Raw genomic sequence first — 17,805 nt, 5'->3', positions numbered from 1 at the left:
AAGAGCTCCTGAAGGGATGCGTGCCTGGATGGATGGAGAGCGGATGGAGGGGTACAGTTGGGCCCATCAGTGGGTGGATGGAAGGTCACCAACACGATACTGTCCTTCCCATCTTTCAAAAGAAGAGATGGGCCGAGCTGGGCGGTAATGCGGCCTGGCCGCCGCAGAAGGACGTGGTGGGCGGCATGTGTGCCAGGGATGCGCGGCCGACCCGTCAGCGGGGCTCCTTACCTGGCGGGCAGTTACATGCTGGGGACATCTTCGGGGCCTCCCGGCGCCTCCGTGAGTGGAGCTTCCATTTCTGTACAAAGAGACAGACAAGAGGGGTCACGGGAGCTCATAAAGCCGGGCCCTGGAGAGTGTCTGCACAGTGGGCAGGAGGGGGAGGGAGAAGGGCGCATGGGGGGAGCACAGGGCTCTGCAGGGATCAAAGGCTGCTGGTTAATGGCCCTCAGGCCACCAGGCCTAGGGTAATAAGAAGTAGAGAAGGCGGCTGGTAGTGTCAGCGGCTCCCCTCCGGAGTGCTCCTAAAGAAGTCAACCCAGCCATCGGGCTCTGTGAACCCTCAGGGTCCCCAGGCCCCCCAGCCATGTGCACAATGACGTGCTCTTCTGGGTCTTCTGCTAATTGTTCCCCTTGTGGGACTGGACTTCTGATGGACCCCTGGGCAGGGACAGTGCCTTCTGCTCTTGCAGTTTCCTCCCGCAGGCGGCTCAGACAGGTGGGCAGAGGCGGGGGACGAGGGCGCTGGGCAGGCCCTGCATCCTCTACACCTCTTCCCAGAGGCTGAAATCACTGAGACCCCGTGGAAGGCCCCAAAGGGGCGGGGGCTCCAAAGAGGTAGCGCACCCCCAGCCGTGGGGACCAGCCATCCAGTTGCTGCAGAACGGCCATGCGCGGCCAGAGGCCATGGCGCCCAGGGTGCCCAGGTCCTGTGCGCTAGCTGTGCCAGGGCAGGGCTGGGGCCCGCGTGCGCCCTCAGCCTTGATCCTGGCAATGCGACGGGCCAGACTAGCACGGGGTCATCAGAGATGGCCCTGGGGACACTGCCTGGTTCACACACGGTTCTAGGACCCTGGGCTGGTAACAGTCCCAGCGGCACCGAAACCCCATGGAAAAGGCTGGAACATACAAGCATGGTGCCCGACTCCTAGGGCGTCCTCAATGCATGTGTCACTACTACTGCCCTCCTGTGACAGGTGAGGGACCTGAAGACACCGAGGACCACCCCAGCCAAGGTCACTGGGAGCAAAGGCGGGAGCTGGGTCCCAGCCACACGCTCTGGTGCTAGTGGGCAGCGGGCAGCCAGAAGCCCAGCCACATGGGCCCTTAAGCTATTTCACTTGGTTCCCACAGTGAGTTTTTGAATCCTTGTTTAATTTGTTGGTAACATTTTGAAGTGGGTGGTTCCCCATGCAAATTTGTGTTTCTATTTTCTCTTAAAAAATCAGAAGATCTGCCCAGATGGGGTCTGCACTCTGGCTGCCAAGGACTGGCCACATCCAGGTACTGCAGTCCCCCGCTTGACGGTGCTGGCCACTCTGGGTACCGGCTGGCCCCTAAACATTTCTGTAGCATTCGCTCCCTCACTGCCTGGTCATTTTGCCACTCAGATTGGGCCTCAAGAGAGGAAAGACTGTCACGTGGGAGGTGTCATAGGAGTTGATGTTGGGTGTGGGGAGGGAAGGGTGGGAAACTTCAAGAGGATTCATAGCACACTAACATCTGCTGAGCCACCACGTGGACTGGCACTAAGCTGGGTGCTTTGAGTAGGTTTAATAGGGACCTCGTTCAATACTTAAGGCAACAGAGACGTTCAATGATATACCAAAAGTCACACAGCCAGCACATGGTGGATCCGAGCTGTGAACTCACACCTTTTAAGGTAAAGTCTAATACCTCCCAGCCAGGCCCTGCAATCTCAGTGGCTCAGTGGTTGAGTGCCATTGGGTTCAATCCCTGGTACCTCCCCCACCAAAATCCACTCCCTTCTGCTGTAGAAAGGGGTATGCAAATGTCCCTCATGAGGGAGCACAGGATGGGATGGGTGGGGGGCCTCTGAAGGCAGAAGGGAGCGAGAGATCAAAGCAGACAGGAAGAAGGGGACACCCATGGGGAGGCCCTCACTTAGAAGGGAGGCTGGGCATGCAGCACAGGGTGGATGGAGGTGGAGGCCAGGTACAGTTGGGCAGAGTGGGCAAGCAGGTGACCTCCCAGGACAAAGTCTGGTGGAAGCCCGTGTGAGGCCCAGCTCTGAGCCTGGTACATTAGTGCCACTTTCCAGTTAGGGACCTCATGAATCTACTTCACCCCTTCCCACCCAGAACCTGTGGCCTGGCCCCCTGTGGGCACATGACATAGATCTGCTAAATGACGGAGCTGGTCAATGACCGACAGGACCCCGGCTGGCGTGCGGAAGCAGCAGGGCCACTGTCCACTGGGCAACGGCACTGCGGCAGCACATGGGGCTCCAGGGGTGACCACCGCCGCCCGTGCCTGTCCATCAGTGCCCTGAGTGCCCTTCTCTCCTCTGCACCCCATCTAAGGCCCACCCCTCCACGGCCCCAGACCTCACTCTCCACCTGCCCAGGGACATGGAGCCAGCGAGTCCCCCGCCTCCTGTCTCATCAGTTTCCTCCTCCAGACCAGATCACTGATACCAGGGCCAGCACAGGCTTCTGCCCAGGACCCCCGGGGAACAGGCTCCATCAAGACGACACTGCTGAGCAGGTGAAAGAAGACACAGGGCAATCAAGGTGGCCGTTCCCAGAAAAGGACATGAGTCGGGTTTCGCTGCTGTCCCCACCCCAGTGGTCATTATGCACACGTTGCACAAAAGGAGAGAAACCGCCCCTCTTCAGGGCGCTTCGCCCTTCCCAGGAAGACTCCCGCCGACAGCGCGCTGTGGCTGCCTCCTGCTTCTCTTCCCCCTCCTTCTCCCCTCTCATCTGGCTGCAGCCCTCCCTCCCCATGAAGGCTCCGACCCAGTGACCTCGTATTGCCCCGTTGGGTGGACGTCCCGCCCTCCTCGCCTCCTATCCTTCTGCCCTGGGCTCCCTCCTACCACTGCGGCTGCTCCTCTGGCTCCATCCCTGGCTCCTTCTTGTCACTGACACCTAAATGTGGCAGGCTACAGGGCCCCCAGTCCAGGGCCTCGCCTGCCTCTCTCCTCTAGACACTGGCTCCTTTGGGAACTTCTCCTGGCCTTGAGGCTCCAGTGACATCTGGATGTGATGGTGTGGCCACCTCTGCATCCCCAGCCTGGACCTCCCTGTGGTCCTCCAGCGCAGCCAGCCGCCGGCCCTGCCCCCCGCCCCGTCCACTCAGCATCTCCCAATCTCACAGCACAAATGAGCCCTCCCCAGGCCTGCGTCTCCAGAAACTTCCCTGTCACTGGACCAAGAGCTGCTTGAAACCCCAGAATCCTCCAGGTGCCTCTCTGTCTCACCCACACCCATCCTGAGCAACTCCTGTTCCCTGCCTTCCACACACACCTGGGATTGGGTCCCTTCTCTCCACCCCACCATGGCCACCTTGGAGTCTCATCATCAATTACTGCAAAAGCCTTCTAAAGGAGCTCCTGCTCCTGCTCGGGTTCCACAGCCCGTCCTCAACAGCGGCAGCCAGGTGATCACACAGGCCTCTTACTCCACACACGCCACCAGCCTTCTCCTGCCTCAGGGCCTTTGCACTTACCGGTGTCTCTGGGATGCTTTTTCCTAGCTGTCCACCTGGTGTGCTCCTAAAGAGGACTTCTTTGCTTTTACTACCCCGTGAGCTTCCTATCCCCTCCCTCTTGCATCTCCTCCTTAGGAATTCGGTTCTACTTTGCTTTGGTGGTTTATGTTGCTTACAGCCTCTCTCCCCCATGAGAAGGTCAACTCCACAGGATGTGGGTTTTGTTCTGTTTCATTCTCTAGCACATCCCTGGTGACTAGAACAGGGCCTGGCACACAGTAGGTGCTCAGGAAGTGCTGGTGGTTTACAAATCAGGAGCTGTCTGGTTAAGTTCTGATTTCCCATCTTGTACAGCAGGACGGTCTGGCAGTGGGCAGCTGTGGGCCATGCTCCGAGCAGGTGGCACTGCGTGGTGGCTGCCCCCCGTACGTGTCTGTGCCGCCCAGGTCACAGTGGCACTCCTGTATGGCCAGAGTTACCTGTTTAGGACGCCAGCTCGCACCTCAGACATCTGAGTTTGAGACCCAGGTGAGAATCCCCAGGTGAGCTCAGGGGTGGGTGGGACGCTTTCTGGGCCCTGGGGGGACCCCCGTCACCAGGGCTGAGATGCCTTCCTGCTTCACCCCTGCTGGTGTCCCGGGGACCCCCTGGAATGCCCTGTGTGGCGCGAGCTGAAACACACCCACCTGACGCGCAGCTATTAAGATGCCTGTATCAGTATCAAAGGGGGAAATGCCAGGCGGCCTCTCCTGGCCACAGAATGCAGCTGGCCCACCCTGCCAGGGGCCACTCCCTCCCAGGCCCCGGCGGAGGGCTCTTAAAGGGACATGGCCCCGGCCTCTGTCATGCCTGGTGGGTCCCAGTCAGGGTAGGGAGGAGGTCCAGAGAGAGGCCGGGGACTCTGCACTCTACCCTGTGGCCTTTGGCCCAGTTGCATGGATGAGGGCCCCACCACGTGGGGGTATCACCCTGCCACCTCCCAAGTGCTGCTGTGTAGACTGAAGGAGATGACAAAGTCCTGTGCCTGCGGTGGGAGCTGGAACACGTGAATAGTAACATAGCTACCCACGGAGCACAGAGCCAGGCACTGGGCTAAGTGCGTTGGAAAAGAGTCACTTAATTAATTTTGTTGTTGTTGTTGTTCAAGGGATTGAGCCCAGAGGCGGTTAACCACCGAGCCACATCTCCAATCCTTTTTATATTTCATCTAGAGACAGGGTCTTGCTAAGTTGCTTAGGGTCTCCTTAAGTTGCCAAGGCTGGCTTTGAACCTGCGATCCTCCTGCCTCAGCCTCCAGAGCTGCTGGGACTACAGGTGTGCACCACCATGACTGGCCTTCATTAATTTTTTTAAAAAAGAAACTAACTTCGTGGTCTGCTTGGTTTTGCAGCCCTGGGGATTGGATCCAGAGCCTTGTGCAACATGGCAAGCGCTCTACCACGGAGCCACAGCCCCTTGATAATTAATTTAGTGTTAGAGTGCGAATTCTACGAGAAGCCACCTGCCCTTGGGACTCAGTTTGGGGTGAACTCCAAACGCCAAGGAAGCATCATGACAGAGCTTGGCCGTGTGGGCCTTGGGGTCTCGTCCCCATATAGTAAGCAAGAGATCTAATCCCCGACCTCGATTTCCTCGCCCCTGCAATGGGGGTAACACTGGCCACAGGGGTAAGATGGGCAGAGAAGCCGAGAAGGGGAGCCAAGCGCAGGAGTGAGGCTGTGGAGCTGCACGCGCTCTCGTGGCCAGGCAAAGGCCACCTCTGTCTGGGGCTGCTGCCTCAGGGCCTACTATGTCACACAGCCAGCACATGGTGGCTCTCCTGCCCACACCCCCCGCTGGCCTGGCCCCATCACAGTGGTCAGGTCACCCACTTCCCTCCAGAGGAGGTGAGCGAGGGTCGTGCAGGCAGGACCCCGAGGATCAGATGCTGAAAGAGGAGGAGCCCACGGACATGGCCACAGCAGGTGAGGCCCAGGGCCCCGCAGGCACCTCATCCCGACAGTGGACAGTGCTCCGCCGACTCCAGGGCCCTGTCGTCAGCAGGAGCCCCCGCTGGCCCTTTGAGGACGAGGCCGGGTCGGGTGGCCCTGATCCACTCTAGAACCACACCCAACTTCCAGGCCTGGCCCCTGCCGTCCCAGAAGGAGGTGGGCTTTGGGTGGGGCTCAGCAGGATGTGGCTAGATGGTGACAGGAGCCTTCCAGTGAGGGACCTTCGGTGCTGGCTCCTTAGGCTGAAGGCTGGACCCCAGGGACCGCAGAAGCGGGCTGATCCCACAGGAGGGCTGATCCCACAGGACGGGTTTGTGACGGGCAGGCCAGGCGCCACCCCATGCCCTCGGGCACAGGCGGCCAGCAGGGCAGAATCAAAGCAGAGGAAACTGGGCATCCAACCCGCGCCCACCCGGAGGACCCGCCCTGTCCCTAGGCCAGGTGCCGGGAGCTGCCGCCTTCCCTCCTCAGCCTTCTTTGTGCAATGGCCTTGGCTCGTGATCACAGGGCCATGAAACAGGGGCCAGGGGTCCCCCAGATGCCACAGGGTGCCACCAACTGGGTTCCATCAAAACCACAGACAAACCAACCCAAGCTCCAGTGAGTTCAGAAAGCTAGAGAAAGGAGGCTCGGGCCTCCAGTTTTCCGGCCTTCGGATGGGAAAGTCCTTCCTTTCTGCTGACCCAAGGCAATGCTGCTGCTTCTGGGGATCAAGGAGCTGAGCCCTGCAGCTGGCTGTGGGTGGGAGCCAGCTCGGCAAGGGGCGCAGGACCGCCAGGGTCTGGGGGTCATGGCTCCCCTCTGGGCCTGTGCAGGATGAGGCCGGGACTCTGACTACAGAGTGGGAGGGGCTCGGGCGAGAGTCCTGGGCAGAGGCTGGAGCCTCTTCCCGGGGGACGTGCATCTGAGCTGAGGAGGCATGGACTGTCCTCAGGGAGCTCGTGAGAGCTGCCCAGGACCACATACATGGAGGAGAGGCAGCCACCGTCACCAGGGATGTGACCGAGGGGGAGAGTGGCTGGGGGCCAGTCATGGACTAGTTGGGCTCATCATGAGGAAGTGGGAGCTGAGCTGGGGACACACAGCCGCCAGCCAGCTGAGGGGACAGGGAAGGCCTCAAACTTGCACAATAACGCATTTCTTAGGAGCCAGGCAAGCCTCGCGCTGACATTCGCTCATTCCGTGCCGACGGCAACCCATTTTATGAGCCAGGAAACTGAGGAGGAGAGAGGGGCAGCAGCCTGCAAGATGGCATGCAGCCAGGAGGGCCAGGGGCAGGATTTGAACCCAGGAAGCCTGGCTCAGAGCCCACACTCTCATTGTGTGTCTGTGACAGCTGGAGCTTGGCTCGTTCAAGGAGATTAAAATATCTATGACCAGAGTACTAGGCGCCGCTCAAAGCACTTTATGTTTAACTTAATTCTAAAAACAACCCTTATAGGGAGAGACACTCTCATTAGCATCACTCCTAATTTTACATAGAGATCATTCAAGGCACAGAGAGGTTGAACAACTTGTTCAAGGTCACACAGCCAGCAATTAGCAGAGCTAGATTTAAACCCCACAAACTGACTCCAGAGGCTGTGGCCCCAGCCATGACTGCACACGGCCATACGGCTGGGCTCTGAAAGCAAGAGCAGGCGAGACAGGAGGCTGGACAGGGGGCCAAGGCTGGGAAGATTTGCCTCTGACCCAGAGCGATTGGAAGTTACTACAGAGCTTTAATCAGGGAGATGATGTGATCGGGCGGCTGCTGTGTACGGATGATAAAAGGGCTGGGACAGAGTGGGTGGAGGCGAGGGGTGGCTGGAGCCAGGAGGGACAGACAGTGATGGAGGGAAGAGGCTGAGAGGGCATGGTCGACCGGGCAGAGCTGAGGGCCCCACTGACCCTGGGGGACCGCGGGGAGGCTGGACGTCTGCTCAGTTTACACGCGTGGAGTTCGAGGTGCTGTCAAGACCTGCGGGAGGTGTGGAGGCGTTGGGCTCCGAGGAGATGGTCAGGAGCACAAGTAGTGATCCCCGCGTCACCGAGTGGATGTGAGCCCCGGGACCAGGGCTGCTGTGGGGAAATCCCGGGGCAGCACGTGACTCCCTCAGCCCCTTCCTCCTGACACTCTGACTTTATAAAATGGGGAGAGGCTGGAGTGGCAGGTGATGTCCCATGTCACTAAGCCGCCTCCCATGCCCAGGGAACTTCAGGTGCCAGCCCAGGGGGAGGGACATGAAGAGCCTCTTTTAACCCAATGCCCTTCCTGTGTCCTTGTCACTAAGCCACGCAGCTTGCTGCAGTGACACCCCACCCCAAGGGCAACGATGGCACTGGCTGCGTGGGAGGTTGGAGGGTCCCCGTGGGGTGCTGCTGCTAGGGCCCGGATGATACCCAGGGGGCCAGAGACCCAGGAGCCCAGCCCTCCCCATTGGAAGTGGGCCTCAGTTTCCCTTGGAGGAGCAGCTGCGCCCCTCACCTCCGAGGACCCAACGAGCTGCTCTGGGTGCAGAATCCAACCAAGAGACGCAGGAGGAGGGCTGGGCTGGGGCTCGGGCAGGGCACTGGCCTGGCATGTGCTTCGTCCCAGCACCAGGAAGGAAAAAAAAAAAAAAGAGGTGGCAGAAGAACTTCCTAGGCCTTCTAGAAACCTCTCTTCCAAATGGCAGATCTCCTCGGCTTCGTTTTTCTGGGAAACAATTCAGGGAAGACCCTACTGCTCGCCCGTCTTGAACCCTCCAGCCTTCCAGACTGCTTAGCGCGTGCTAGGACCCACTGACTTCTCACTGCGACCCCCATTGCTGCCACTCCTGGGCCTTCAAGCACCAGGGGACCCCAAGAGGGGTTTGGGTGACACTGCACAGGATGCTCCAGGCACCAGGCCACACACAAACTCTAGCACAGGGCGCCCAACCCCAGCGGCAGAGCACAATGCCCGCGGAGTGTGACCCCCAGGGCCCCACCCAGGTGGTGGGGAGGTGGCAGGCAGCGGTGGCTGGTCCAGGTGCAGCCTTTTCGGACGTCTGCAGACGAGGAGAAGGAAGGAGAGTCACTTGAAGGTTGCCTCAGAACTTTGAACCCCATCTCATTTCTAAAAGGGGGCCTTCGAGCAACTGATCAGACAGACAGACATGACCCAGGAAGAAGGAGAAGGTGACAGAGGAAGGAGGAAAGTCAGGCTCAGGCGAGCAGAGAGAACCGGGGCTGCGGCTCCTCCAGACGCTCCTGCCCAGGGCCACACAGTGCCAGGCGCAGCTTCCGATCAGCCAAGAGACAGCCACAGGCCCGTCCCTTCCTGGAAGCCCCAGCATGCCACACACCAGGGCTGACAAGGACTCTACGGAGGTCCTTCACCAGGGCCCGATGACATGAATGACATCATCAGGGTTATTCTCACGACAAAGGTGTGGTGCAGGTCCCATGCCCAGTCAGTTCAGTAAACGCCACCATCTGGGAGGCAGATGCGGCAGAACGGTTCTGAGACCCTGGCTGACCAGATCAGCCTCTGCAGTCACAGGAGTGTGCGACTTCATGCACACAAGGTTATGCTGGTGGCTCAGAATGCCAACTTTGGGGCCACACGGCCTGGATTCAAGGCCTGTCTCTACTGCTCACTGGCCGTGTGACCTTGAGAAAGTTACTTAACCTCCTTGGGCCTTCAGTTTCTTTTCTGTAAAAAGGGAAAAGTTTAAAAAAAAAAAAAGTAACCTCTGATAGGATCATAGTGAGGATTTTTGACTAGTGCCTGGTACATAGTAAGTGCTCAGTGAATATTAGCTATGAATAAAAGCTGTGGACCCAGAGCTGCCCTGTCTCATCCTCTCTGGTGACGAGTGAGGTGGAAAGGGTCACAGGTGAACACAGGTGCCCTCAATGATCTGTGAGGAGGGTGAGGTCACCAGCATGCTGAGGCTCAAGTCCCACAGCTCTCTGCAGAGGTCCACGTGGTGTCAAAGGCGCACACTGGCCTGCTGCACTGCTCTGCCCCCGCCCTCTGCCAAGAGAAAAAGGAAGCCGTGCCAGGCGGCCTGGGCAGGGGAAGAAGCGGCTCAGACTTCGGAGTAGGGACTGGCGGGGACAGTGCCCCAGCGGTTGGTCCATGTGGATGCACAGAGCCACCCTCTCCCTGCCAGGACCAGACAGCTGCCCCGACTTAGAGGAGTTAGTCATGTCACCGTCTGGCTGCTTGCTGCTGGGAAACCTCCCTTCCAGGTGACACTGCCCCCGAACTAATGCTGAGCCTAGAGCTGGGTCCCGGACTGGGGACAAGGGGGGCACAGCTGGCCACCAAGCCTTCCATGGCCTCCATCAACAGAAACTGAAGGCCAGCTAATTGGTGAGGTCTGCCTCCTACCTGCAGAGTCCTGGGCTAGGCTCAATAAGACCCAGAGAGTCTTATTGAGTCCCTGTCTCTGTCATCGGATTGCATATGACCACATGGAGAGATGAGACATTAAAGGCACAGTGGGGCTGGGGCTGAGCCGTGGGTGGCAGCAGACTTTACCTTGCTCGTTGACTGCAGTGGGCCCAGGGTGGCAGCCTGGCGCCTGGTGTGGGAAGGATCCTGAAGCCCATTTAGGTTCAGTGAGACAGTGCGTGCAGCGATTAGTAATGTCTGCCATGGGTCTGGGCAGGGAAGCCAAGAGCACTGAGCTCCTTCTGGGAGTTAAATGTCAGCCAGGAAGAGCCACAGGAAGTGGGAGCAGGGAGAGAGCTGGGCTGGGTTGGGGTGCTTTGAGAAGGCTTTTTCCAGGGAGGCCTTGGGTCAAATCTAGGATGATTCAGAATAAGGGGAAGGACACCTTCCTGGGAGTGATCCAATTGTAATAGATGGAACCTTGCTTTTGTCCCCACCTCCAGCTACATAATGAGGTCCTCTGTCTGGTTTGGAGTTACCTGCTATTTTTTTTTAAGGTCTCTGGAGAAGCCATAAGGCTGTAAGGATTCTCCACGACTTTACCCATCGCAAGTGTGCTTTGTATTTGGAAAAACAAAGATACTTAGAATCATCAAGAGCTGAACACCAACTTGCCCCCTAGTTAGAAGTGGCTTCTGGGAGCATGGGGTCCAGCAGGATTCTGGGGCTGCTGGTGAGCCTGGCGGGGAGAGTGTGCTGCAATTGATTAGCAATGTCTGCTGAGGGCCCTGGAATGGGGAGCAGGGTACACTTGCCATGTATTGGTCCCTGAGTTAAGTGGAAAGGAGAAAGGCTCACGGTCCACTGCCGGCTGGCTCTGACTCCCCGTTCCTCTGAAGCCAGCCCATGCATCCTTTGGATCTTTTCTTTCCCAGCCATAGAGTGAAGGAGGACCCGACTGGGAACTGCCATTGTGGTGTGCTGGGCTGCACTTGAGGGTGCCTGGACCTTGGGTCTGTCCACTTCCTGAGGTCCAGCCAGTGATGGTTCTCCCACCAAAGACACTGCCAAGCCACCCTGTGCCCATCTTCATCCCACCACTTCAATCCCAGGGAACCTCATCCAGAGCCCGGCAAGCCACTGACTGCTCTCCTAAATTCTTCTTTGGAAAAGGACCCAAAAGAGGCCCCTGTGCCCTTGCTGTGACTATACGACATTCCTATCACCGTGGTTAGTTTTAGGGCCCCGGGTCCTCAACATTTTAGCCTGGAAGTTCTGGCCACTTTTTTCTCCCAGGGGATCCTCAATGCCTGGAGGAAGGACTCACCAACAGTGTGGTGGCGGTGATGTGGGTCTTCTTAACCATATAGTGGCTAAGGAGAGCAGCCATCCTTCTGGAAGCTGTGAGGGTGGAAAGAGCTGTCCTGGTAACAGCCTCGCATCGGCTCTGAACGGCCCACCCTGGGACACCAGGGCATCTTAATGCCACTGTTGTCATTAGGGATGGGAATCCTGCCCAATAGCCCTTAAAACTGACCTTGGAGATGACTGCCCAGACTGTCCCCCACGCCCCCAGGCCCTTCCACGTGGATCTGGCTGGTTTCAAGTCCCTCCTCCTCTCGCTGCTCACCCACTGCCCAGTCCTAGGTGTCAACTGATTTTCTCCATTTGGGACATTCCACTTTCTTTCTTCACAGCAAGCAAATCAAATAACAGGCAGCTGGATGGCTCGTTAAGGTTCCCCGACCAGGAGAGAGGGCTGGCGGGAGAGTTGGGGCCCCGTCTGGAATCCACACTTCCAGCTCCCCCGTCCTCCTCGCCTGGCTCTGACCCATAGCCTCAGTGCTGAGCCCCTCACTTCTGCCTCGGCTCCTCTCCTACAGGGCCCCCCAGACTGGCCAGGCCTCCAGCTCCCCTTCCCCCTGCCTTGCAGAGAGTGCAGCCCCAGCCTCCAGGCCACTGCGAAGGCCGGGTCTCACCAGGGTGTCCCTCCTGAGGCCCTCTACTCTCCTTCAGTGAGTGGCCAGGACCCCAGGGCAGTGTCCCTGAAGCCACCTGCCCCAGGCCTGGGCCGCACCCAGGTGCGCGCATTTCCTCCTGCTAGCTCTTGCTGGTGGCACTTTCCCGTGTGGGCTCCCAGCTGCCATCCCCTGAGGTCCTTTCAGCATTCCTGGGAGCGGGCAGGGCCTGCTTTTTACAGAAGAGAAACCTAAAGGGTCAGTTGGGATGGCCTGGCTCGGCTAGGACCAGGGCCAGGCTAGAACCCTGTTCTTGGTCCTTTAGCTCACCCGCGTGCGCAGGCGCCATGACCCTGCTGGGCTGCTGCAGCTTCTGACCCTCAGAGGGGAGCTGGTGTGACTGGAAATGAAAATCGGACTTTTCTTTAATTTTAATGTGACTAGTGATTACTGTATGGGACCCCGTGACCCTCGTGTGGCCCTTTAGAAGCCCTAGAACTTAGCCACCCTCCCCACAGGCCAGGCTTTCACCCACAGGACAGCTCTATCCCTTGGCTTCCAGCACCTTCTCTTACAGAACCAGGTCCCACCACGGCAGCCACCCCGCCCAGGCACTCCCTGGGACCCTGTTTCCACTCCACTCCAGGTCACGGTCCCCTCCGCCTGCGGTAGCACCCTGTTGGCTTGACCCCTCTGTTCTCATTCCAAGGACAGAAGCCCAGCAGTGGTCCCCGCTGCCCTTACGAAGCTCTGCCCCAGGGTCCTCTCCACCCAGGCGCCTGTCTCTCTCCTGCCCTCCCAGCCCATGGGGGATTGGAGTTTCTTCAGTGTCCCGAGGAAAACCCTGCTCTCTGGCTCCAGCCTCCGGAAGCGGGCCGCTTGGCCCCTTAGCGCAAGCCCACACACTCGCCCTCTTCCGCAGGCAAACTTCTCTTCACCCTTAGATCTTCACTCCCCAATCACTCCCCTGGAAGCCCACCATAACTGCCACCAGCATCAGATGACGTGGAACACAGTGCCCAGTCCCCCTCTTTCATTATTTTCTACATGACGAGCTCACCGCCCGCTTTCTCTTTGGGTCCCATTTACCACTGAGTTTAAGAGGCAGACGGTGTCTCCCCCAGCGCCGGACCCCCAGCTGGCTCTCAGGAAGCTGCCAGGACACCAAAGAACCCTTTGCTCCAGGTCCGTCGGGAGGCTCGAGTCCCGGATCTCACTGTGTGACCCTGAGCCACCTACTGCCCTTCTCTGGGTCTCAGTTTTTCCATCAGGAAAGCAGGGGTCACTCTAGATGATTTCTGGGTGACTCTCAGCTCTGCAGATGAGATCTGGAGGTGGTGGGCGGGTGCTCCGGGAGGAAGAGTGAGCATGGCAGGTGGTTAGTCCCAAGACCCCCGAGAGGAGAGCATGCGACTTGGTGGGGCTACATCTTCAGCAGAGAAAGCAGGAGCTGCCAAGGGCTGGGGCTCCCATGACCAGCGGGAGGGACAGGGAAGGGAGAGGGCGGAGAAGAAAAGTGAGATACCTCCAGGGCCAGATGCTGCTGCTGGCAGCTGGGCCCAGGATACCTGGAAGCTGCACCGGACTGGCTCCACCCTCCCCTCACACACTCACCAACCAGTGAAGGCCACCGGCTCCTGCTGCTCCGCCTGGGGGCAGGGGACCGTGGGCGGCCTGACTGAGTCCTCTGGATTCCCTGGGGCCTGGAGGGCGTGGGAATGAGCTGACAGCAGCAGTCCTGGTGGCATGACTAGCACCAGTCACTGCCCTGTGACTGCCCTTCTGCTCTGGCCCAGTGAAGTTCAGGGCTCTCCCCCTACCTGACCAGCCTGGAGAACTCTGGCAAAGGAACCCCCAAAGAAATCAGGTTGTGTGGAATTAAATGGCCACAGCATTCACCACTGTTAGAGCCGGGCTCTGAGGTTTGCCATCATCATCACTATTCCAAAAGCTCAGAGAGGTCATCGAATTTGTCTCAGGTTTCACAGCTTCCAAAGTAGGAGAGCAGGAATAAAAACCCAGAGAGTCGAGATGCCACCACTCTGCCTTTCTCCACGGTTCCACACCACCTCCTACTAGGGACCAGACCTCCTCCCCCTTCTCCCCATGGAAACCTGTCACCGCCACCCTGTCCCAGGACCACTTTCCAGACTACTGCAGCCCTCACCTGCCTGTCCTTCCCTCCCGCAGGGCTCTGGATCCTCTGTGATGTCCAGATTCTAGCAAGGCCCAAACTTTCCTCTGGAAGCCCAAGGTGAAGGCCTGTCCCTCCTTCTGGGGAGGCACCATCTCTTCATGCACTCCCAAGAGTACCATGGCTGAGTGACGCTATCAGCTTTGGGTTTACTTGGATCAGGGAAATTTGGGGAATTGGAGAAAGCTCAGTATCATTTACCCAGTAGAAAAAAAAGCTGGGGACCATTCCAAAGGCCCTGCATAAGAAACTCAGCTTAGAAACAAGACGATATGGGCTAGTTCATGCACAACCACAGCAGAGCCAGGAGACCCACACTAGGGCCTAAGCGGCCGGACCAATGAGCAAGGACGATCACAAACTCCCTCCACCCTCCACCCGGTGAGTACTGTCCCCTCGGCCCCGAAGACCCTTGGATGACTCAGTTCCTCACTCCCTCTTCCCACTGTGGCAATAAAATAGGCAGCACCTAACCTGGTAGGGTGGAGGGAAGACCACAGGGGCTCAGCAGCCTAGGCCGGCTGCCACGCCTGGCATGCGACCCTCCGCGTGGGCGTTGGGGCCTCGCACACCACCCCGGTGGGTCCGGGAGGATCAAGTGAAGCTGGCCCGCCTTCGTGCGCCCTGCCTTTCTCCACCTGCCTGGCGCGCCCAGGGCCAGACACTGGGGGCGCCTGCTGAGAGCGGAGCGGGGATGGAGCCCACGCCGACCAGGTTCTCCGGGTCCCTGGACAGATGGCGTCGCCGTGTGCCCCCACCCCTCCCGCGGACAAATCGCTCTAGCCCAGGGCGCACCCGGTGGCGCGGAGGGTGAGCACCCACCGGCACTGGCTGGTGGACAGTTTGGAGCCTGCGCAGGGGGGCGCCGCGGGGAGGGATAAAAGCCAGCAACAAAGAGCACAGACCTCGTCCAGCAGTTGGTTGACTCGTCCCAAAATAGCCGTCTCCATTTGCTGCTCCCCGCGCTCTGCTTCCAAGCGCAGCACCCGGGCCTGCAGCTCCGCGGTCCGAAAGTGGGCGAGCAGGCTGAGGGCCAGCGAGCAGAGAGTCAGCGCCAGCAACCCGCACGACCCTGGGCTGGGCAGCCGCGCACAGCGCTCAGCTCGCGCCGCCGCCAGCACCACTGTCCCGGGCGCGCCCAGCTCTCCGGGGCCGCGGGCAGCCGCGGTGGCCGCTTTGCGGGCTCGCTCCGCTACCATCCCCTCGCGTCTTAAGAACCAATAAATAAATAAATAGAATAAATAAAAGCAAGAGCCGCTGCCGAAAGGCGCGATCCAAACTGTGGGGCAGGGGGAAAGGGCTTGTGTTGCTGGAAAACGTCCCTTTCCTTTGCTTCCGGCAAAGAGGACGGAAAAATTAGTAGTAGGAGGCGGAAAGCCGAAAATCACAACCAGCGGTAATCGGGGTACACCAAAGTGAGGAAAAAAAGTTATTTGGAAGAACGCTCCAAGTCCAGGAAAGTGAGGGCAATCTGGCCGGCCCCCCGCCTGTCTTTCCCTTCAAGAGTCTGCAGAGTCCTCCAGCTGGTGCTGCGCTGTCGGTCCTTCTGGATGTCTTGCCTCTCCCGGGAGAGCCAGTTTCAGTCCCCGGGTGCAGGGGCGCACATGGAGGGCCCCATGGGCAGAGGTGGGTCGTGGCCGCTGCCGAGGAGCGCTGGGACAGATTCCGGCGCCTCTGTAACTTGACACACTCTCTGAGGCTGCACGGATCAGATGAGCAATCCGTGCTACTTCCCAAACTAATCTCTCCCGCCCCCTCCCTCCTCCTCCGCTCCACTCCCCCTCCACCTCCTGCTTGGATTTGTTTATTTATGCAAACTCGCCCCGGGTGGGGGGCGTGGTGTGCAGGCCTACTATCCTAGTCCGCCAGCCCCGGGAGCCCCTCTCCCGCGCTCCCTGTCCTCTTTGAAGTGACACTTTGGGTTATTTATAGGCAGGAAGGGGGTGTGGAGTGGAGCTGGGGCTGCCCTTCTCTCCCTTTCTCCAGATTCACAGTGAGGGCCCATTTCGCCTTCCGCCAAAGTCAAGGGGCCAAGCCCCACTAGGCTCCATCTTCCAAGAAGATGGCAAAGCCGGCCTTGGAGACCCTGCAGGCATCCTGCTGAGCCCTTATCAGGGCGCCTGGATGGACCTTTGCATCCCGTGCAGGACAATTTGGATCCCTTCCGCTGCTCTTGCATCTAGTCAGCCTCTCACCCCTTTTCTGTCCGCCACCCATGGCACCTTGGGCTCCATTTCTCCTGAGTTCTAAGGTTCCACCAGCGCATCTGGGGGGCAATAGAAGAGGTGCCCCTTTCTTTTTTTCAGGATCAAGACCTTGTTAGTGCTCCTGCCCCTTATTTTAATTCCAGGATATCGAAGAGGCAGGTCACCCCTGCTTGGTGAGGTTCCTGATTTCTTCCCTTCTTGCCCATTCCAACCAGCCCTTTGCTACCAGATCAGACCAACCCACCATCCCAAGTCATCAAGGTGAGCAATTCCTATAGCTGCGCATCCTCCAGCCCTGCAGGATTCCCACCTTAGGGCACTCCTGCCCCTCCTATTATCATTTCACATTTCCTTTCTTTTTTTGACCATGGGTTGAACCCAAGGGTGCTTAACTACTGACCCACATTCCAGGTCTATTTAAATATTTTATTTAGAGACAGAGTCTTGTTAAGTTGCTTAGGGCCTTGCTATGTTGCCAAGGCTGTCTTTGAACTTGTGATCCTCCTGCCTCAGCTTCTCGAGCTGCTGGGATTGCAGGCATGTGCCATCGCACCAGGCTGCTGTCATTTCCTGTTGGTATACCACGAGAGAAGAACTGGTGGTCTGAAGGGCATTTTGCATTTCATAGTTTGCGCTCATCTTGGTCACCTTCCCTACTTGAAGTAACATTTGTGTCCCAAGGGATTTAATTTCCTTGTGTCTCTTGACATTCTTGCAGATGACATGGTGGGATTGAGTTTTTGGAGGAAGCTGGCCACTCAGGAACAGCAGGCTGAAGAGAGAAGCTGGCCTTTGAAATGTGCAAGAGGTAGAGGTGACAGAGGTGTTGGAATTTCTTTTCATGACAACAGAATTGGCCATTACAAACTTCTCGCTTTACATATTGACTGGAGGAAGACTAATACACAATACAGTGTCACAGCACATCAAATATGCTGGGGTGTACTGAACTTGTAATATAGTACTTCCATCATTTATGGTAAATGTTAGAACAATTGCTGAGTCAATCAAATAACATGGAGGGCTACAGGGATGGAAAGGGATGTGCAGAAAGGGCTGTTGGCCAGGAGTTCTGGGTTCCAGTACAGAGGATTTCCTTGAGGTTCCTCCCAAAGGAAGACACCTCTATTTCCCCAACTCTGCATTAGAATGTACCAGTCAGGGTACCCTGAGGACCAGTCCTTGAGAACACAGTGGTATTGAAGACCACTAGGGGGAGCTGGAGAGTTTCTCTGCCGGAGGCAGAGGCCAGGAAATTTAGGGATTTGGGGCTACCCAAATTCTTCCACCCTCCTTCCCAGACAAACTGAAAGAAGAAATTAATCTGGGGAGTCAGTTTCATTTCTTCCTTGTTCTGCAAGCTGATCTATTCCCATTCAGACTTTTGGGGCCCCCAGAAATGTAAAGGCAGTGAAACCTAAAAAGTTTGGGG

At 58.0% G+C, this 17,805-nt stretch overlaps 1 protein-coding gene across 1 annotated transcript; it reads right to left on the bottom strand.

The window, feature by feature from the left end:
• Positions 1-214: 214 nt before the first annotated feature.
• COL13A1 (collagen type XIII alpha 1 chain) lies at positions 215-15,904 on the bottom strand (the record flags this gene model as incomplete). Its single annotated transcript, XM_081268145.1, has 2 exons — positions 15,072-15,904; positions 215-301 (listed from the first exon to the last, which is right to left on the bottom strand). The coding sequence occupies exons 1-2, from the start codon at positions 15,363-15,365 to the stop codon at positions 215-217; spliced, it is 381 nt and encodes a 126-aa protein (XP_081124271.1). The 5' UTR covers positions 15,366-15,904.
• Positions 15,905-17,805: the final 1,901 nt, after the last annotated feature.

The sequence above is a fragment of the Spermophilus citellus genome, assembly GCF_964194105.1.
Source record: "Spermophilus citellus genome assembly, chromosome: 15".
Taxonomy (NCBI): Eukaryota; Metazoa; Chordata; class Mammalia; order Rodentia; family Sciuridae; genus Spermophilus; species Spermophilus citellus.
This window is presented reverse-complemented; position numbering and strand designations above follow the sequence as displayed.